Source organism: Chiloscyllium punctatum, chromosome 2 (assembly GCF_047496795.1).
Source record: "Chiloscyllium punctatum isolate Juve2018m chromosome 2, sChiPun1.3, whole genome shotgun sequence".
Taxonomy (NCBI): Eukaryota; Metazoa; Chordata; class Chondrichthyes; order Orectolobiformes; family Hemiscylliidae; genus Chiloscyllium; species Chiloscyllium punctatum.
The window spans coordinates 128,375,706-128,398,148 of record NC_092740.1 but is presented as its reverse complement, the minus strand read 5'-3'; the positions used below and the strand labels follow the sequence as shown (position 1 = coordinate 128,398,148).

At 42.7% G+C, this 22,443-nt stretch overlaps 1 protein-coding gene across 1 annotated transcript in view; it reads left to right on the top strand.

The window, feature by feature from the left end:
- pgm5 (phosphoglucomutase 5) overlaps nucleotides 1-22,443 on the top strand; it is a 175,745-nt gene that overhangs the window by 105,105 nt on the left and 48,197 nt on the right. Inside the window, exon 7 of the mRNA XM_072588634.1 lies at nucleotides 21,725-21,840. Coding sequence (XP_072444735.1) covers nucleotides 21,725-21,840 — 116 coding nt within the window. The remainder of the gene's footprint in view (nucleotides 1-21,724; nucleotides 21,841-22,443) is intronic.

Sequence of the window (22,443 nt, the reverse complement as noted above, 5' to 3'; positions counted from 1 at the left end):
ATGTCTCGAAAACGTTCAATGAACTCTTCTGATATTTATTCAGATAGTAGCTACAGAACCTTTTCCAGGGGATGGCAAACCAAGTCTCTGATGGTATACCATTCTCTCAGTAGAGGTACACAATCCTTTATCCAAAATCCTTGGGGCCAGTTGTTATGGAAATTTGGAATTTTTCAGATTTTGGAATAAATGACATTTTCACAGTGAAATTAAAAAAAAATACCTAACAGCAGACGCACATGTGAACAGTATGAGCTCTGTGACACAATTGATGCCTGCCAGTGCTGGGCCACATCACATCTGAGTGATGTGGTTCAAGTGGGTGTGGAGTTGGGTCACCTGTTCGCATGCCAAAATGACACTCCATGCTCCACGATAAAAAGTTCAGATTTCGGAATTTCTGATAAAGAATTGTGTACCTGTACTACACTGCAATGGTGTAACAAGAGATAATAACCTGTGAATTGTAGTAACCATATCATAGTTATAGTTAGTGACTTGCTGCCAGTGTGGAGTGAGGTTGCTACAGACTTAACTTGGTTTTGTAACTACAACTGTTCAGTTTGAGTCTGGGGAAAGTCATACATTCTGTTTTATTACTAACTGTGACATGCCGTATTTAGCTTTGGAGACTAGCATATACATTGGGATTGTATACAGTGCTGAATGTTAGACAGCACATTGGAGGAAGTTTGATTTATTTTTCTGCAGTCACAGAACTCCACAGACCCTTTTCCCTTTAATCAGGCACAGTGAGTATTAAAGTAGACAGAAAGAAACTATTACAAAACAGACAAGGTTACATATTTACTTATTTTATTCTCTGACTAACTGGATATACATGTTTAAACTAAAGGCAGAAAGTGCTGGAAGCAGACAGGAGATCAGAAACATCTGTGGAAAAAGAAACAGGTAACATTTCATGCTAATGATATTTCCTCAAAACAGGAAAAATCTGGAACTGGAGCTGTATGAAGATGGGGTGGGTTGGGGGAGGAGGTGGGTGAACAAAAGGAAAGGTTAGTGACAGGGTCGAAGGAAAGAGAGAATAAATAGCAAACAGAATTATAGTGCAAGGCGAAAGGAGATGTTAATGGGACAAATAAAAAAAACAAGAAGATGTATCTAGAGGAGGTGTGAATGGCAAGAGCAAAACAATCATAAGCAACTGCTGATTGAGAAAGTGATCCAACCATTTTACACCATCTTCCTATTCGTTGTTTAATGTCTTCCGTGATCCACCTTTTGTTCTTTCCTCCCTCTCCACTTTTTTGTATCTCTAACTCCTCGTGTAAATGGAAAGTTGGACTGAATTTTCCCTCGAGAGACAGGAAATGGGAGTTGAGCTCTTTCTGGTTTCACAACACATTCCTGGAGTGGTGGGATGCTGAGAAATAGTCAACCTTTGGGATTTCCCCCCTCATCCTGCCCCTCCCTGACAAATACAATTGACGAGGAGACAGGTTGCCTGTCCAATGAAAGGCTGCAGATGGTTTCTTAAACTTGGAGGAGGCTTTCTAGATTAAGAAAAACAACAAGGGGCACCAGGAAAATATTTGAAGGTGCCTCTCAGAACCTTTCCCATTCTTAAATGAAGAAAAAAATACCATAGGAGCTGTTGGGTGGAAGTGGAAAATACAACATGACACATATAATGATAATAAACAGAGTACATGATTTTTGAAGCTCCAAATAAAGCTTAGTTTTCTGCTCTCCAGAGCTACAATAGCAACTCTAGTCATTACTTGGTTAAATAAATGTCTGTCGAGAGACAGAACTGAAATTTATTAGTGGGAGTGCTATGGTCAGGAATCATATTCTTGACAATAATCGGATTTTACTAAAGTGTTCAATTTGTTTACATTAAAAATAAAAAAGAACATAAATAGTCCTTTTCTCAATTCAAAAGAAATCCACAAAGCCCTTAAATAACATCAATTTATGGGAATTTTAAAGATATTTGCTATCTCTAGCACTTTTCACGATTTTGGGACATCCCAAAGTGTTTTGCTCCCACAGGAATACGTTTTGATTTTTAGGCAGTGTTGTAATGAAGTGAACACAACAGCCAATTTGTGCACAGGAAGGTCCCACAAACAACAATGTGATAATAATCTGTTTCAACGCTCCAAAGTTGTGACATGGAATTGTTTACAGAGCATAGAGTTCCCTAAACCTGCTAACCAATGTCCAATTGTCAACGGAACAAAAGGGTAGGTTAGTGACAGGGTGGAAGGGAAGAAAGAATAAATAACTAAAGGAATTATTGTACAAGGCAAAAGGAGATGTTAATGGGGCAAGTAAAGAGCAAGAAGTTATGTCTAAAGGAGGTGTGAATGGCAAGAGCAAAATAATCATCAGTAACTGCTGATTGAGAAAGCTCCTTAAACTTGCTGACCAACATCAATTGTCAATAGACACTATTAGCACAGATTAACTGGATCTTGCTGTCCACACATTGGCTATTGCCTTTCCTGACAAAAATATTCAGACTTCCATGGAATGGCTTTTGTAAAAGGTGCTATATGAGTGCAGTTTATTTAGCTCTCTTTATACGTCTATAGGCAGAATTTCGTAGGAGTCTGAGGGTATCTGCTGCAGTGAGATATGTGGCAGGAACAGTTGACAAGGATAGTAAGGTCCAACTCGACATTGCGATCATCTCCCTCCAGCTTTTAGATCTTGTTCATCGACTTGTTCAGGGGTGTTATTACATAACTCTGGAGCAGGTGGGACTTTTACCCAGACGTTCTGGCCCAGACACTGCCTTTGCAGCACACAAGCCCTCCATTGTATCTTTTAAGTTTTTCACAAGCAGTGTGATGAGATTCTTTCTAGGCAGCAGAGAGTTCTCATTTTACAGTGATTAATTTTGTTAAATGCCTTGTTAACTCCACAACTCACCTTATTAGTATTCATACTTGCAGTTTACCAATCTTGCAAACAGGGAAACCAGACAGTACAACAAGATTTGGCTCACCATTTACTTTGAATCATTCTCCTTGCTGGATACCAGGCAGCTATATCTCAGAGTATGATGCACAGGCGGCATCCAATGTCCATGGACATTGACATCCAGACCAGCAGCCCATCACAATATCATGGCAACTCTGCTATTCACTGGCAGCATAGTCTGGAAGCACAGATTTGCATTGTAGAACTCAGCAGCAATTGTGGACTTGTTGGGCTGAAAGGCCTGTTTCCACACTATAGGGATTTTATGATTCTAATTGGTATTGAAAGGTTGCAATGAGGACAGTTTGCATAGAAAGGACCCCAGCTCATAGACTGAACCAGACTACAGCTCGTGGATGCTCACTTGCTCCAATAGCACTTGCTTATGTAACACCTTCCTACATGGTCCCAGTATTCATGCCTTGCTGTCGATTAGCACTGTCACACAACCAGACAGCCTGCCTTGCTGCTCAGCAGTTCTCAGTCTATGAGATGCGCATCTTGCTGTATGGCAGATTGCTACATAAATTGCACACCCACACCAGGTGCCAGCAGTGTACCCAGCAAACAAACCCCATGCCCCAAAGTCATTAGGGGTTAGTGCACACCAAAGTGCGTGGAGGCTGCCATCAGTCAGGGAGTCCTGGCTCAGTAAGTCAAGAGTGATATCACATATGGAAAGGGCACTGGCCAGAGTAAGGCGTCTGACCAGAGGAAAGTCTCAGGTCATGGGTCCCACTGCAGTCCAGGGGGTGAGCATTGGTTAGTCCGTAAGCAGCAAGTCCTGGGCAGGGCAGTCTAGGACTAATGCCACTGGGGAGACTTATGGTTACCTGCAGGTAGAGCCTGTCTCTTTCTGAGGAGGGGACACCTGGACTGGGGTCAGGGTTCCCCATCACTCTGTCGCAATGCTTTCAGTCCTGAGGCTGGGCGATGCAGTGCAGGTGTGTGGCCTGCTCCAGCTGCCCTTGCGAGTGATCAGTCTGGCTCTCTCTGGCAGCTAGAAGAAAGTGAGGACTGCAGATGCTGGAGATCAGAGCTGAAAAATGTGTTGCTGGAAAAGCGCAGCAGGTCAGGCAGCATCCCAAGAGCAGGACAATCGACGTATCGGGCATAAGCCCTTCTTCAGGGCTTTTCCAGCAACACATTTTTCAGCTCTCTCTGGCATCTGTCACCCTGCCATGACTCACTGCCCTGCTGTAGCTTCCAGGCAATGAGGGCCATTACATTGCACACCCCAGTCTGCTGCTCCTGTTCCTCCATGAACATGGGGATGACTACTGACACCACAGGGTCCTCTCCTACCCGATGCTGAGGTCTCTGGCAGCCCTCTGAGAGTCAGCAGCCTGGAGTGTTACTACCTCAGGCAGCTGCAGAGTTGTCACTGTGTGATACTCATCAGAATGTGTTCCCATACTCTCTACGTGTACGGTTCCCTTCAATGGTGTCAGTGTCAGGGCAGGTGAGGGGTTGATGTGCAGGAGGCAGGCTTGCCAATGAATCCTCAGAGGTTCTTTCAACCTCAAAGGTCCAGGGAGAAGCTTCTTCCACACTAGACTGTTTCTCCTAGGGAAACTAGCAGAACCTGCAAGACTGATGAGAGAAACAACATCACGGCCACTGATTAGAAGTGGTGTGTGCAATGATTGAGATTAACAGAGGTTGTGCTGGGACAATAACAGTGGCATTGCAAAGTGATAATTACTCATTTGGCAGGACATGGACTTCTCGGCATCCCTGCAGGAGCAGAGCTGGACCTCTCCCGTGAGGGCCAAGATTCTCTCCTCTTCGTGGGTAAGGACACAGAAGTCGGGCAGTATTCCACTCTTCCCCCACCAATACCACCACCACCATCTTCCCAACACCAGCTCTCTCTGCTCTTTAATGAGCTGTCTTTTCCTGTAATGAGAAGACTTTGGGGGTGGAAGAGTGAGATGACAGCAGGTGGCGCACTTCTTAGTGCCGGTGTATGTGGGGAAAGGTGGTGAGGTGTTTCCAAGGGATTGAGGAGGCAGGAAAGAGGACACTCAGGGTGGGTGCTGTGGGAGCCTGAGGGGGCAGAGTGATGAAGAAAGAGGTTGGTGCCAATACTGAGGGTGGTTTGGAAGGAACCTTGGTGTGTGCAGTGCACTGATCGAGCGAAGGTGAGGCAGCAAAGAGAAGGATGTGGCCCTAACTCTGGTGGATTGGAGAAAGTGATGAGCTTTCTACATTGCTGGTTGTTATTCTGTATGCTGTAGATAGCACTGACCGAGGTGGAAACTTCAGACTAGGCTGGCAGGGTTTGATAGTACTCCTCTGGCAATCTGCTCCCTGTTTCTTCTATCTCTCTGTATTTCCTTTTGTCGGCTCAATATATTTCTTTCTCTTTTTCCATCTCACTATTTATCTCCACCTTTGTACCTAGAGTCATAGAGGTGTACAGCATGGAAACAAATCCTTAAGTCCAACTCATCTGTACCAATCGGACATCCTAAATTAATCTTACCCCATTTGCCAGCACTTGGCCCACATTCCTCTAAACCTTCCTATTCATGTACCCATAAATGCTGTAATTGTATCAGCTTCCACCACTTCATCTGGCAGCTCATTCCATACACACAACACCCTCTGCATGAAAAAGTTGCCCCTTAGGTCCCTTTTAAATCTTTCCCCTCTCACTCTAAACCTATGCCCTCTAGTTCTGGACTTTATCTCTCTCTCTCTTTCTACATCTTTCTCTCTCTTGTTTTTTTTTTCTATCTCAGAAACTATACCTCCTTCTGTTCCTTTCTCCATTTCTTTGTGTCTTTTCTTCTGCCTCTCCTTGTGGGATGAAAAGTTCCCTTGCTAATACTAACATAACGACATCAATAATAAAAAAAATCACCTTCATCCCATTTACTTCATCTGATAGAAGAAAAATAAATGACATAATCTTCCTGAGGCCATCCTGAACGAGACGGCACAATTTCAGAAGAAGGAAGCCTCCCATTTAAGGTCGTGATGAGGAGGAATTTCTTTTCTCAGAGGGTCATTCATCTTTGGAATTTTCTGCCTCGAGAGCAGTGGAGGCTGAATTATTGAATATGCTCGAGGCTGAGGTGGAAGAATCCTTCATTGAGAAGGAATGTAAGTTAATGGGGTTGGCAGGACAGTGGAATTTGGTCACAACCATGTCGACCATGATCTTAGTGAATGATAGAGTGGGCCCAAATGGCTGACTCCTCCATTATCATTTTTGAATCAATTATAGGCCTTCCTTTCTACATGTTCCTCAAATGCAGTAAATTGAAAGCAAATGCATCTCAGATTATAGAAGCAATGTCCCCAGACTACCAATGATAATACGCTTCAAGAAATGCTAATAACAAGGAAGAAGTTAGGGGTCAGAATAAACTAACCAGATTGGATTGTGGCTACGTAAATGATTGATTAAACTTAAAGGGATGCAGGTCTGAATATGCCTTGGCACTTTAAAGCACATTTTAAAATCACTGGATTGTGTTAATTCAACTTTTTTCCCCTAATACCACCATGAACAGAGTGGGAAAGCTAAAGTCATAGTCAAGTTAACTTTCTGTCCTTTACAGTTCTTATGAATATTTCTCAGCTGGTTTTTATTAAATGCCTTTGATGCAGCGCGATGATGGTGAAGGATTTTGCAGGAAGTCAGTTCTAAACCTCACATACAATTATTAGCCAGAAGCAATGTCAACTCAGAATATCGACAGAGCCAATTCATGTAATAGAGGGGAAAAGTGAGAACAGGTATGATTTTAGGAAGTGTTTCATAGTTGAGCTTCAATTCAAATGCTTCAATTTTTCAGAGCCATTGTTGCAAGAAAAGTGTGCTGTTTTTCCAAATTACTGTATCCATGAGATAACGATATTTTTGCCTTTCAGTTTTTCAGAACATAAACTTGAGGCATGCAAAACTTTACTACTTGTATTTGAACTTGCACAATTATTCCACTCCAGAAAGCCCAGCGGTAGAGCAAATCTTTAGGCATTCTCATAACGATTTTTGACATTACAAACGTGTACCTTGTGGTTCAACAATTCCTGTTTTAATTTGTTCCTATTTGCAGGGGAATGAATGAATCTGCAATTAGCATTTGCCCACTATTAATAGTTATGTACTATTAAACATAAATATGTACAATTGCACATCTACAAAAATGCATAATTAACAACCATGCTAACATTTTGCATTTGCTGCTGATCTGGCAATGGATCCATTTTAAATTCTTTATTCTTATGTCAAAATTCAAAAAGTGTGGCACTGGAAAAGTACAGCAGGTCAGGCAGCATCTGAGGAGCAGGAGAATTGACGTTTCGGGCATAACCCTTCATCAGGAATATGGAGGGGGAAGGGGGCTAAGAGATAAATAGAGGAGTGAGGATGGGCTGGGGGAAGGTAGATGTGAAGGCGATAGGTGGATGCAGGTGGGAGATAATTGTGATAGGTTGGTGGGGAGGGTGGAGCAGATAGGTGGAAAGGAAGATGAACAGGTAGGACAAGTCAAAAGGGCCATGCTGAGTTGGAGGTTTGGATCTGGGATGAGGTGGGGGGAGGGGAGATTTGGAAACTGGTGAATTCAATGTTGTTGCTGTGTGGTTGGAGGATCCTGAGACATTCTTTCTCCAATTGGTAGATGGCTTTGGTTTAGCGGTGGAGAAAGCCCAGGACTTGCATGTGTTTGTGGGAGTGGGAAGGGGAGTTGAAGTGGTTGGCCACAGGGTGCTGGGGTTGATTGGTGCAGAGATGTTCCCTAGACTGTTCCTTGAGTTGGCGTTCTGTCTCACCAATGTAGAGGAGACCAGATCGAGAGCAACAGTCACAGTAGATGAGGTGGGTAGATGTGAAATAATCTTTTAGGGACTTGGATGAAGGCAGTGGGAAGTAAGGGCGCAGGTGCCAGGTGTGGAGGGTGGGTTGGTGGGTGGGGGGGAGCGTGAACCTAACAAGGGGGTCACAAAGGGAATGGTCCCTGTGGAATGCAGATATAGGTAGGGAGGGAATATATCTTTTGTGGTGGGGTCTGACTGTAGGTGGTGGAAATGACAGAGGATAATGCAATACATCCAGACATTCGTGGGGTGGATGGTGAGGACCAGGGGAGGTTCTATCGTTGTTGCGGTTGAAGGGGTGGGGTTCAAGGACGGAGGTGCAGAAAGTAGAGGAGATGCAATGGAGGGCTTTGTTGATCATGTGGGGGGAGAAATTGCAGTCCTTGAAAGAGGAGGCCATCAAGGATGTCCTGGAGTAAAATTGTTCCTTCTAGGAACAGATACAGTGGAGGCAGAGGAATTGGGAGTAATGGATCACATTTTTACAGGGGGTGGAATGGGAGGATGTGTAGTCAAGGTAACTGCGAGAGTCAGTGAGTTTGAAATAGATGTCCATATTGAGTCACTCACCAGAGACAGAGAGGTCCTGGAAGGGAAGGGAGGTGTCTGAGATGATCCATGTGAACCTAAAGTCAGGGTGGAAGGTCTTGGTGAAGTTGATCAATTGCTCAACCTCCTCATGAGAACACAACATGGCGCCGATACAGTCATCAATGTAGCAGAGGAAAACATGGGCGATGGTGCTAGTGTAACTGCAGAAGTTGGACTGTTCTACATATCCTACAAAGAGGCAGGCATAGCGGCATTTCAAATCCGGCAGAGGTTTTCCTGCAAATCCACACACCTCATCTATTGTGTCTGTTGCTCTCGCTGTGGTCTCCTCTACATCGGGGAGACAGGACGCCAACTTGAGGAGCGGCTCAGAGGACATCTCTGGAATACATGCACCAAACCAGTGGCCAACCACTGAAACTTTCCTCCCACTCCCCCAAGGACATGCAAGTGTTGGGCCTCCTCCACCGCCAAATCAAATCCATCCGGCAACTGGAGGAAGAACATCTCATCTTCCGCCTCGGGACCTCCCACCACACGGCATCAACATTGACTTCACCAGTTTTCAAATCTCCCCTCTCCCCACCTCACCTCAGATCTAACCCACCAACTTGGCACCGCTCTCTTGACCAGCCCTACCTGTCCATCTTCCTTCCTACCTATCCAATTGACCCTCCTCACCAACCTATCACAATTACCTCCCACCTGCATCCACCTATCCCTTTCTCAGGCACCTTCCCCCAATCCCACCCCCACCCTTCTATTTATCTGTCAGCCCTCTTTCCCCTCTATATTCGAGATGAAGGGCTTATGCCCGAAATGTCAATTGTCCTACTCTTCAGATGCTGACTGACCTGCTGTGCTTTTCCAGTGCCACATTTTTCAACTCTGACTGTCCAGCATCTGCAGTCCTCACTTTCTCCTTGTGTCCAAATTCCTCCAGTATTGCCTTCCCCATCTCTGGAACCTCCTCCCATCTATGCACTTCAATTCTAATCCTTTTGAACTTCCAATTTCTTTTGATTTAGTAATGGGTCAGCATGCCTTTAGGAACGTAGAAACAGGAATAGGCTATTCAAATCATTGGGGTCAACTCCATATTTTAAAATGATCACGGCAAATCAAAATCTTGAATGTCTTTTACCCATACTGTCTCCATAATCTTTTACTCCACTGGTTGTCAGAAATCTACCAATCTCTAGTTTAAGCATAATAATGACTGAGCTGCCAGAGCCCTCTGGGGTGGAGAGTTTCAAAGAATCTCACAACTCCCTGAGTAAAACAAAATCTCATCATGGTCCTATATGGCATCCCTTTATGTTAAATTTGTGCCTCCTGTTTCTAGAATCCCCAAGCAGTGGAAACATCTTACCTATCTATCTTTTTAAGTTTCAATGAGACCACCTCTCATCAGGCGCGGTTTCCCTGATCTCCCTTCATAGATCAGTTCAATCTCATCGCTATTGAGGTCTCAGCTCTGGAATTCCCTCCCTAATTTTTTTCTATTTCATTTTCCTCCTTTAATTTGCTCATTAAAATCTACCTCATCGATTGAACTGCCTTCATATCTCCTTATGTGGCGCAGTGTCAACTTTCGTCATCTGGTAATGCTCATGTGAAGTACTTAGAGACTTTACATGTTAAATGTACTATATGATTAGATTAGATTAGCTTACTTACAGTGTGGAAACAGACCTTTCGGCCCAACAAGTCCAGACCGACTCGCTGAAGCATAACCCACCCAGACCCATTCCCCTACATTTACCCCTTCACCTAACACTATGGGCAATTTAGCATGGCCAATTCACCTAACCTGCACATTTTTGGACTGTGGGAGGAAACCAGAGCACCCGGAGGAAACCCGCAGGCACGGGGAGAATGTGCAAACTCCACAGTCAGTCGCCTGAGGCGGGAATTGAACCCGGGTCTCTGTGAGGCAACAGTGCTAGCCACTGTGCCACCATGCTACCCACAAGTTCCTGTTTTTAAATGAAAAATTGCTTGAATGGATATCTATTTCGCTTTAACCTCCCTACTATTGAAAATATGATTCATTTTCTGATTAGCATCTTATATCAGCACTTGCCTTAAAAAACTCTGTTTAACTGAGTTTTTGTGCTAGTTCCCTTCACCAAACAATGTTAAGCAGGCCTAACCTAAAATATAATGAAGAGCATGACTATCGTAGCTTGACATTTGAATGCACACTTTTCATGGACCGGGATTAACAGTCCTGGCAAGAGACAAAGCAAACTTTTATACTGCAATAAACACAGTTAAATCATGTCTCAGTTTTAGCTGCAGTTCATTAGCCAAAGCTGTCTCAGTGTGAATAGACAGGATTAATAAATATTGTAAGGGCCATGAGGTCGAAGGTATGAAATCAAAGAAGTAATGTTAAATTGATGCAAGTCACTGGTCTCCCCCGCTCACATCCCCCCTCCCCCACCCAGCCGCCTTGCTGGAGTACTGTGTTCGATTTGAGGCAAAACACTTCAGGGGGATGTCAAATCTTTAAAAAGGCTGCAGACAAGGTTCAAGAGTTGAGGAACTTCAGTTTCAAGGAGATGCTAGAAGGAATAAGATTGTTTTCTTTACAGCTGACAAAGTTCAGTAAAGTTATGAGTGTGATGTTTAAAATCATTGGAAGAAGGATCAGCATTCCAAGGACATTGATTTAAGGAATTGGCAAAAGCACTACTGGGCAGATGAGAAGAATATGTTTGTGCAGAGAACTATGATGAACTGGACAGCATGGTCTGAAAGTATAATGGACTCAAACTCCTTCAAAAGTGAAAGTTCATAAACATCTGAAAAGGGACATTTGCAGTGCAATGTACTGAGCACAGGAGGATGAGGTTAACAAAATAGCTCTTTCAAAGGGGCTAGACTAGGTACAGTGGAATGGATGGCATCCTTCTATGTTGTAGCATTTCATGATACACATACCATTACTAAATAATTGTTACATTTGCTCCCTAGTTTGAAAAAAACGTTTTACTGTAAGCCATCTGACATTTTCATTCAAGAATGGACATTCAGTCCAAAGGAAGCTGAGGCAGATCTATGCGACAGGAACAGGTCTATGCTGCATTGGTGCTGAAGTGGTCAGCTAGGTTTCTGTGGCTGTAGGAAGGAAAGGAAGAAACAATCTGCATTTCTATACCACCTTTCTCTCTCTCTCTCTCTCTCTCTCCCCCTCTCACAAACAAACACACACACACACACACACACACACACACACTCGCACTCCACTACTTCCAGCTCCAGTTTCCATCTGTTGTTACAAGGGAATGATTACCTTTGTATGCTGTGGACAAGATTTCTTTACCTCATTGACTCTCTAGAAGAATGAGAATGGGGGACAAAGATAACAGTTTAGGGAAAATTAAGACATTGTGTTCCATCTTTTAAAACTATAATTCCAATTCATAGTCAAATAGAAATTATCTTGCTGTATTTAGTTTGTCACTCTCTCTATTAGACCCCTCTGCTTAGATTAAATCCAGAGATTACATTCCTGATTTTTCAAAGGAGGTCCAAACAAAATAAAGAGAAACAGATTTTGGTTCTTATTCCCTTTGAGGGAGGAACCTGGGAGGACTATTTCACCTCTTTTTTTTTGATTTATGGAGAGATAAAATGATACATTCTTTTCTACCATCTCAAGTTAGAAAGGGCCTCACATTTCCTCAATTTCCTCCCACAATGGTTTAACCTGATATGTAAGTATTGCATTCAATTTATAGTTAATGATATGAACCTAAGCCCAGGAGAAAAAGGAGTTGGAGTGGGCCATTTGACTTTTTGAACATACAGCACCAATAAAGTTAGATCTTGGTTGATTTTCTACCTCAACTTCACCTTCCCACATTATCCTTAATTTGTGTGGTACCCAGAAGTCAGTCAAACTATGTCTTGCGTATCCTCAATGATTGAGTATCCATTGTTATGTGAGGTGGAGAACTCCAATGATTCACTACCCTTTGAGTATTTCTTCTCATTTCAATGTAAATGACGAACTTCTTATTCTATGACAATGACTCCATGTTCTGGATTCCCCTACCAGCAGAAATATTTTCACAGCGTCTACTCTGTATACAGCATCTTAAAAATATAATGTTTTACTGAGATAATCTTTCATTCTTCTGTACAACAAGGAATATGGTCATAGTATACTCTGTGCCTCCTCACAAGGGGTTAATGCCAGTGAACAAGTCTACTGATCATTCATTCTCTCTACAGCAAATATGTCCCCCATTAGATTTGGAGATGAAACCTGCACAGAGTATTCCAGATGTATATACAGTTAGGAAAGAAAAATTTTATTCTTTACTTTAACTTAGTGATGGATTTAAGTTTTGTTCACTTAATGTTCAGAATTATTTAGTCAGAGTTATGGGTGAAGAGAGACAAAGGAGTGATCAGATGCATAGATCCTCTATGAATGTCGCTCAATATGGTTGAGTAGTGATGGATTCATTGTTCAATTTTGTTTCCAGATTCAGGGGGAGGTTTGCAAGTATTTTTCTTCTTTGAGGCTGTCCCCTTCAATGACTTTTCTTCACACAGTGTTACACAAAAGCATCATCAGACAAAATTTGACACCAAGATACATAATGAGATACTCAGGACAGGTGTTGAAAAGTTAGGTCAAGAAGTCAGTTATAGGGTGTGCCTTGAAGGAATTGAAAGAGCTGGTGAAGTTAAGTGGGGAATTCCAGAGTTTAGTGTGGCTGAAATCATGGCTGCCATTTTCTTTTTTTTACTCTTTCATGGGGTATGGGCAGCCCAGCAAATTTTGCCCATCCCTATTTGCGGTTGAAAGATTAGTGCTGAGCTTCCTTTTTGAATCAATGCAACCATGTGGATTGCCACTGTGTTATTAGGAAAGGGGGTTCTATGATTTTGGCCCAGCAACAGTGATGGACTGGTGATATATTTACAAGTCAGGATGGTGTGTGGCTTGGAGAGGAACTTGCAGGTGGTGTTGTTCCCTTGCATCTACTCCCCTTTCCATCCAGGGGGTACAGACCCCATGTTTGAAAGTCACTGTCAAATGGGCCTGGTGAGTTGCTGCAACGCATTTTATACTTATGCATGCAAATATAAAATATAGGAGCATGATTAGGCCATTTGACCCCTCTAGCTTTTTCTGTCATTCAATAAGTTCATGGCTGATCTGATTGTGACCTCAATTTCACATTCCTGCTTACCACTGCCAGCCACTGACTCCCTTGTAAGCCAAGAATCTATCCACCACTGCCTTAAAGTTTCTCAAATAACTCTTCCTCCAGTGCTTTCTGAGAAAGCAAGTTCCGTCTGAGGGAAAAAAAGTTATCCTCGGTTTCCCTTTTAAATTGGAGACACCTTTATTGTAAAAATTACGTCTCTGCAAATTCCAGTCTCTTCCACAATGGGAAGCAATATTCGTATTTCTTGCTGTTACAAAGTGTATGATGGTGGAGGGAGTGAATGTTGATGGTGGTGGATGGATTGCCAATCAAGTGAGCTGCTTTGTCCCAGATGATTTTGGGCTTCATGAGTTTTGTTGAAGCTGTGCTCATCCAGGCAAGTGTTAAAAGTTCATGAGTTGTGGCTTCTAGATGTTGGACTAGCTTTGGAGAGTCAAGAGATGAGTTACTCTCCAGTGTCTTTGTACTCTTTTTGTAATATGGAGTTCAAAACACATGACACAGAACTCCGGATACAGTGCAATACAGATTTAGCACTTATTTCTCTATTTTTCGATTCAATCCCTCTAGAAATCACACTTAGGCTTAATTTCTTTTACTAGCCTTTTAACTAGTGTTGCTTGTTTCAATGATCTGTGTACTTGTACTCATAAATCTCCTCACCGTTCTGTTCCATTAAGAGTCTGATTTTCCAAGTAGTCAATGAATTCCTCATTTTTGCATCAAAATGCAATCCCTCACACATTTGTGTGTTGGAATTAATTTGCCAACTGTATGCAGATTCACGTAATTTGTTGGAATCCTCCTCAGTCTTGACCATGCCCTCCCAATTTGACATTATCCACAAATTTAGAAATTGAGACACACAAGTGGGTACTTAATGCCAAATTTATAGCCTCATCCTGTTCCTATTCATTCAGCAGTAGGGTGTGAAGCCTGAAAAACAGACCCTGTTGCTAGGGGATTCTGTCATTCAAATTGCTGATGGAGAGACGTGGAATTCGGAAGTTGGGGAGGGAGGGTGCTTGAAAGTCACCACTGTGTCCTTGCCACTGAATCCCTCACAACTTGGGACATTCACCCCGGGATTTTTCACCAGCCCTGACCTATGCCTTGGTTTATTGCCAATTCTGGGCCTCTGACTCGTGTAGTCACAGCCTTATCTTTGACACTACTGTGCAAGTAAAAGCTGATGGCCTCCAATTGGATCAGACGGGAATTCCACAGTAGGTCTGCCTGATCGATACTTGATGTGATATGCTTTTCTGAAAAGAGCCAGCATGGGTTCTTGCTTGCCAGACAGCATGCGAGACCCCTGTCACCTCCACTAAACACAGCCCATGTTGTCTGGAGATGGCAGATTCACTGATGAAGGTTCAATAGGAAATAAGCTGAAGTAAACCAAATAGATGCTGCAAAGATCAGATGAGGATATAAAGTTGGAAGATCAATTTGGGGACAGAGTAGTTAGAGACAGTGTCTTTTGGCCTGAGATGGTTACTTTAAAGGAGAATGGAATTTGCATTGAGGATAGGATCTAAAGACTTTGGTTGCTGTCTTGCTAAAACAAAACAGCTACAAAGAATGGTCAAGAAGTATTGCAAGACTAGAGAGTGTGCATATCAAGCCCAAATGTTTGATTGCTCTGTCTCCAGAGAAATTTTAATCTGTGATTTATTTTCAATCAGATGTTTGTGACATAGGAAGGGAAAAGGTTGAGATTCTGAAGGGAGATTACAGAGAGTTAGGTAGACATTTAAAAAGGAGGTCCTTGAGAATAGTAATATCTGGATTACTCCCAATGCTACGAGCTAGTGAGGGCAGGAATAGGAGGATAGAGCAGATGAATGCATGGCTGAGGAGCTGGTGTATGGGAGAAGGATTCACATTTTTGGATCATTGGAATCTCTTTTGGGGTAGAAGAAGGACAGATTGCACCTAAATTGGAAGGGGACTAATATACTGGCAGGGAAATTTGCTAAAGCTGCTTGGGAGGATTTAAACTAGTAAGGTGGGGGGGTGGGACCCAGGGAGAAACTGAGGAAAGAGATCAATCTGAGACTGGTACAGTTGAGAACAGAAGTGAGTCAAACAGTCAGGGCAGGCGGGGACAAGGTAGGATTAATAAATTAAACTGCATTTATTTCAATGCAAGGGGCCTATCAGGGAAGGCAGATGAACTCAGGGCATGGTTAGGAACATAGGACTGAGATATCATAGCAATTACAGAAACATGGCTCAGGGATGTGCAGGACTGGTAGCTTAATGTTCCAGGATACAAATGCTACAGGAAGGATAGAAAGGGAGGCAAGAGAGGAGGGGGAATGGCATTTTTGATAAGGGATAGCATTACAGCTGTGCTGAGGGAGGATATTCCCAGAAATACATCCAGGGAAGTTATTTGAGTGGAACTGAGAAATAAGAAAGGGATGATCACCTTATTGGGATTGTATTATAGACCCCCCCCCAATAGTCAGAGGGAAATTGAGAAACAAACTTGTAAGGAGATCTCAGCTATCTGTAACAATAATAGGGTAGTTATGGTAGGGGATTTTAACTTTCCAAACATAGACTGGGACTGCCATAGTGTTAAGAGTTTGGATGGAGAGGAATTTGTTGAGTGTGTACAAGACAATTTTCTGAGTCAGTACGTGGATGTACCTACTAGAGAAGGTGCAAAACTTGACCTACTCTTGGGAAATAAGGCAGGGCAGCTGACTGAGGTGTCAGTGGGGGAGCACTTTGGGGCCAGCAACCATAATTCTATTAGTTTTAAAATAATGATGGAAGAGGATTGACCAGATCTAAAAGTTGAAGTTCTAAATTGGAGAAAGGCCAATTTTGATGGTATTAGGCAAGAACTTTCGAAAGCTGACTGGGGGCAAATGTTCGCAGGTAAAGGAATGGCTGGAAAATGGGAAGACTTCAGAAATGAGATAACGAGAATCCAGAGAAAGTATATTCCTGTTAGGGTGAAAGGGAAGGCTGGTAGGTACAGGGATTGCTGGATGACTAAAGAAATTGAGGGTTTGGTTAAGAAAAAGAAGGAAGCATATGTAAGGTATTGACAGATAGATCAAGTGAATCCTTAGAAGAGTATAAAGGAAGTAGGAGTATACTTAAGAGGGAAATCAGGAGGGCAAGAGGGGATCTGAGATAGCTTTGGCAAATAGAATTAAGGTGAATCCAAAGACTTTTTACAAATACATTTAGGACAAAAGAGTAACTAGGGAGAGAATAGGGCCCCTCAAAGATCAGCAAGGCAGCCTTTGTGTGGAGCTGCTGAAAATGGGGGAGATACTAAATGAGATTTTGCACCAAAATTTACTGTAGAAAAGGATGTGGAAGATATAGACTGTAGGGAAATAGATGGTGACATCTTGCAAAATGTCCATCTTACAAAGGAGTAAGTGCTGGATGTCTTGAAATGGGTAAAGATGGATAAATCCCCAGGACCTGATCAGGTGTACCCTAGAGCTCTGTGGGAAGCTAGAGAAGTGATTGCTGGGGTTCTTGCTGAGATATTTGTATCATTGATAGTCACAGGTGAGGTGTCGGAAGATTGGAGGTTGGCTAACGTGGTGCCACTGTTTAAGAAAGGTGGTGAGGACAAGCCAGGGAACTATAGACCAGTGAGCCTGACATCGGTGGTGGGCAAGTTGTTAGAGGGAATCCCGAGGGACAAGATGTACATGTATTTGGAAAGGCAAGGACTGATTAGGGATAGTCAACATGGCTTTGTGCGTGGGAAGTCATGTCTCACAAACTTGATTGAGTTTTTTGAGGAAGTAACACAGAGGATTGATGAGGGCAGAGCAGTAGATGTGATCTATTTGGACTTCAGTGAGGCATTCAACAAGGTTCCCCATGGGAGACTGATTAGCAAGGTTAGATCTCATGGAATACAGGGAAAACTAGCCATTTGGATACAGAACTGGCTCAAAGGTAGAAGACAGAGGGTGGTGGTGGAGGGTTGTTTTTCAGACTGGAGGCCTGTGACTAGTAGAGTGCCACAAGCATCGGTGCTGGATCCTCAACTTTTTGTCATTTATATAAATGTTTTGGATGCGAGCATAAGAGGTACAGTTAGTAAGTTTGCAGATGACACCAAAATTGGAGGTGTAGTGGACAGCAAAGAGGGTTACTTCAGATTACAACGGGATCTGGACCAGATGGGCCAATGGGCTCAGAAGTGGCAGATGGAGTTTAATTCAGATAGATGCAAGGTGCTGCATTTTGGGAAAGCAAATCTTAGTAGGACTTATACACTTAATAGTAAGGTCCTAGGGAGTGTTGTTGAACAAAGAGACCTTGGAGTGCAGGTTCATCGCTCCTTGAAAGTGGAGTCGCAGGTAGATAAGATAGTGAAGAAGGTGTTTGGTATGCTTTCTTTTATTGGTCAGAGTTTTGAGTACAGGAGTTGGGAAGTCATGTTGCAGCTATATTGTTGCAGGACATTGGCTAGGCCAGTGTTGGAATATTGCATGTAATTCTGGTCTCCTTCCTATCGGAAAGATGTTGTGAAACTTGAAAAGGTTCAGAAAAAATTTACAAGGATGTTGCCAGGGTTGGATGATTTGTTCAGCCTATAGGGAAAGGCTGAACAGGCTGGGGCTGTTTTCCCTGGAGCGTTGGAGGCTGAGGGGTGACCTAATAGAGACTTACAAAATTATGAGGGGCATGGATAGGATAAATAGACAAAGTCTTTTCCCTGGGCTCGGGGAGTACAGAACTAGAGGGCATAGGTTTAGGATGAGAGGGGAAAGATACAAAAGAGACCTCTGGGGCAATGTTTTCACACAGAAGGTGGTACGTGTATGGAATGAGCTGCCAGAGGAAGTGGTGGAGGCTGGTACAATTGCAACATTTAAGAGGCATTTGGATGGGTATATGAATAGGAAGGGTTTGGAGGGATAAGGGCTGGGTGCTGGCAGGTGAGACTAGATTGGGTTGGGATATCTGGTCGGTATGGACAGGTTGGACCGAAGGGTCTGTTTCCATGCTGTACATCTCTATGACTCTATGAATGGGGTGTTAGAATTTGGGTTCCTCAGGATAATCTGAGTTGTATTCATCACAAAACTTTTAAAAACAGACTTCTGACAACAGCACAGGGAATAAAGGCCTTCTGGAAAGAATGACTCAAAACCTGAGAAGCATCATGACTGTGCACACTGGAAATTCACAGTGGAAAATCCCTTTTATTGAGCAGAGTATTCATCACCAGAATTTCCGATCCCAGATACATTTGGTGCAGATAAAGAGATGTTTCCTTGAATAATACCTCTGTGATAGCAAAATAAAGAAAAGGGATACCAATTCCATGCTTCTAGAGGGGTGCACACCGAGGAGCAGAAGAAGTCTTTCAACCTTTTTAATCAGTTCTTCTATTCAGTTTGGTCATGGCTGATCTGCATCTTAACTCTATCTTGGATCCAGAAACTATAATCACATTGGCTTCTAAAAATCTGTCAATTTCATTTTCCACTGATCCCTTGCTTCAACAACGTTTTTATGGAAATGGAGTTTCAGACCTCCACTGTCTTTGATGTGAAGAAGTTCTTCCTGATACTTCCCCAAATAGCCTTGCTCAAATGTTGAGGTTCTGCCCTCTTGTACTGGATTCCCCCACTAGAAGAAATATCCTTCTTTAACTAGCCTACCAAATCTTTCAATCTTCTTATACAGATTCGAGAGTGTGGTGCTGGAAAAGCACAGCAGATCAGGCAGCATTTGAGGATTAGGAGAATCGACATTTCGGAGATAAGCCCTTCATCGGGAATGAGGCTTCCAAGGAGCAGGAGAATCGACGTTCCGGACATAAGCCGCCTCATTCCTGATGATGGGCATATGCTCGAAACGTCAATTCTCCTGCTCCTCGGATGCTGCCTGATCCGCTGTGCTTTTCCAGCATCACACTCTCGACTCTGACCTCCAGCATCTGCATTCCTCATTTTCTCCTAATCGTCTTGTACACCTCAGTTAGATCACCCCTTAATCTTCTCTGTTCAATAGAAAGTAACCTTCGTCTAAGCAACCTGTTATCATAATTCTTGTAGCTCTGGTAACATTCTGGTGAATCTGCACTACACTCTCTCCAAGGCTAGTACAATCTTCAGGTCTGGTGTCCAGAACTGAATGTAGTACAACAATATACACAGTGGAGAGAGTCTGCGTCAGCCATGCATCTATAACATGGTAGTGCTAATTTATTAGCCAGTACGATAAGTGTACAGGTTTGTTAACCTTAGCTTGCAAATTCTTGTTTCATAGTATGCTTAATGTTACAGGTATGGAGAATTTAAACTGTTGCTGCCATTGTAACTGTTAGTGCAAACATCACTTTGCTTAAAAAAAAGAGAGAACTCTAAGACCCGGCCCTAGTCCTACGGAGCATGGAATCGGATAGAACATCATCTTCCCATACTTATTGGCCCGGATGTTTGCAGAGTTAGAGCAACATTGGTTTACAGGCACTAGATTCCAGAATTCTTGCCCTTATTCCTCTTTCTGACAATTTTTTCCAGTGTGAGTTAACAGTGTGGACAGTAGTCCTTCACACAACACTCCATGACTTGCCAACTCCATTGCAAGGGTTGAGCAGTTCACACGTCCCCGTAATTTTAGTGTAGTCCATTCCCTTCTTTTAGTAGATGTGTTTCACAACTTGTCAGAGCATGTGCAAAACACATAGGAAATCCCAGTCAGAGAGCCATTGAGTTATATAGCATGAAAATAGACACTTCAGTCCAACTCTGAAATGGGAAACCAAAATAAAAACTCTTTCATTTGACAGACTCTGTAGTTAAAAAAAAACTTTCTGTTGCTGTGGTTGGATGCTGTATTACAAGTTAGATGTGTTTTCAACTGCAACATTATAAGACTCTATCCGACATATATAGGTTGACCAGTATTGTACAAGCCTAAGATAAATTACAGCTAGTTTCATATTAATAAGCATGTTCTTATCCATCCAAAACTGAAGAAAACACTGCCTGAGAACTTGTGTAGTGATAGTTGAGTGCATTATGAATGCTTCGTTGGGTATTAAAAGATCCAGAATGAAACATTTTGACAAACAGTTGCCAGAGTTTATTAAAAGAATAGCCTTTGCTGTAGTTACTGATCTAGATGTTTGTTTCTTTTTACAACAGATTGACCAAACAAGGGATTTTTTATTGCCTTCTTAAATAAGAATTTTTTCAGTGTAGTGACTTTGAATGAGCTTAGATTGTTAGAAGTTTATTTTTGTTAACATCTGTTTCAAAGAGATCCTGAGATTTGCCCATTGTGGATACTGGTGAAAAAATATGGAGGATGAAGTGGGAGCATGGAAGGGAATGGTGGGGGTGGGGTTGTGGTGGGGGGGTGGGGGGGGGGGGAGGGAATGGAAGATGTATGGGCATTAATTGGGGGAATGAAGGGCACATGAAAGGCATGGGTTTAGATGAAAAATGCAGGGGTTGAATGAGTGAGGGCCTAACACTGTAATTAAAATTGGCTGATTTAATAAACAGAGGTGGGCACTTCAGCCTACCGGTCTGAATAACCGTTCACTTGCAGAGCTGCTTTGGGCCTGCCTTTGAATGTGGTGGGCCCAACTCCATCCTACCTTTGATGTGTGGAATGAAAATCTAGCATACAGGGGCCTTTTACTAAGCAAGACAAATTTGCAAGGTTTCCTGAATCAGCCCTCATGAAAATTCAGTCTTTTGCTTCTTAGGAAGACATTATGATAATAGGATTTCCAATTATATTGCGCCTTTCACAACCTGAGGCCATCTCAAAACGTACTACAGATAGTGAAGCACTTTTGAAGTGTGGTCACTGTTGTATTGATGGACCTACGGTGATTAATTTTCGCACAGCGTGATCCCACATAATACAACGTGATAATGAATGGATAATCTGTTTTTAGTGATAGTGTGTGAGGGATACATATTGGTCAGATATCAGAAAGAACTTCGTGCTCTACTTCAAAACAGCATCCATTGGGTCTTTTATGTCTGCAACAGAGCTCAGTTCAATGCCTCAACCAAAAACCGTCACCTCCAAACGTTCAGCACAGCCTCAATAAAGCAAAGGGAATGCCAGCTTAGATTGTCTGAAGTGGGACTCGAACCCACAACCTTCTAAGTCGCGTGTTCAGTCCATTTACTTAAACAAACATGCTCATTTTATTTTCATAGGGTAGGAAAAGTCATGAAGATTCCTGTATATGAAACTCCGACAGGCTGGAAATTCTTTGGGAATTTGATGGATGCTGGGAAGTGTTCCCTTTGTGGAGAGGAGAGCTTTGGTACAGGTAATGAACTGTTCTTTTTGCAGAACTCATTTCCACTGATGTGATGCATTTTTTGCAGAGGGAAACTGGTGACATTCAATAAAGGAAAATCAGACAGGATTGTTAGAACACCTTTCGCAAAGTCAGGACATCCTGAGGAGCTTCACGTCTGATGAAATATATTTTGTAGTGCAGTCAGTAATGTAACGCAGGAAACACAGCAGAAGAAGCTCTCATAAACACCAATGTGATAATAACCAAAAAATCTATTCTTTATTGATGTTGTTTCAGTACTTGGTACTGACCATGATGCTGGAGAGAACGCTTTTTCAAATCTTCAATTCTATTATGTCCTGCTGAAATGGGGCCTCGGTTTATTGTCTCATCCGGAAGGTGGCCTCTCTGACAGTGCAGCACTCCACCAATACTGCAATGATGTGTCAGTCTAGATGGAGTAAAAAGAGTGGGAGAAGTTTAGTGTTGAACTAAATGTCCTGTTTCTGTATTGTATATTCTACACAATTCTGTGTAGTGCATCAGAGGAAATGCTGCTCTGAACAATTACATTGCGAGTGTTTCAGCTACTGAAAATGTAAGTGAACCTTTCACATTTTGCCACTGAGG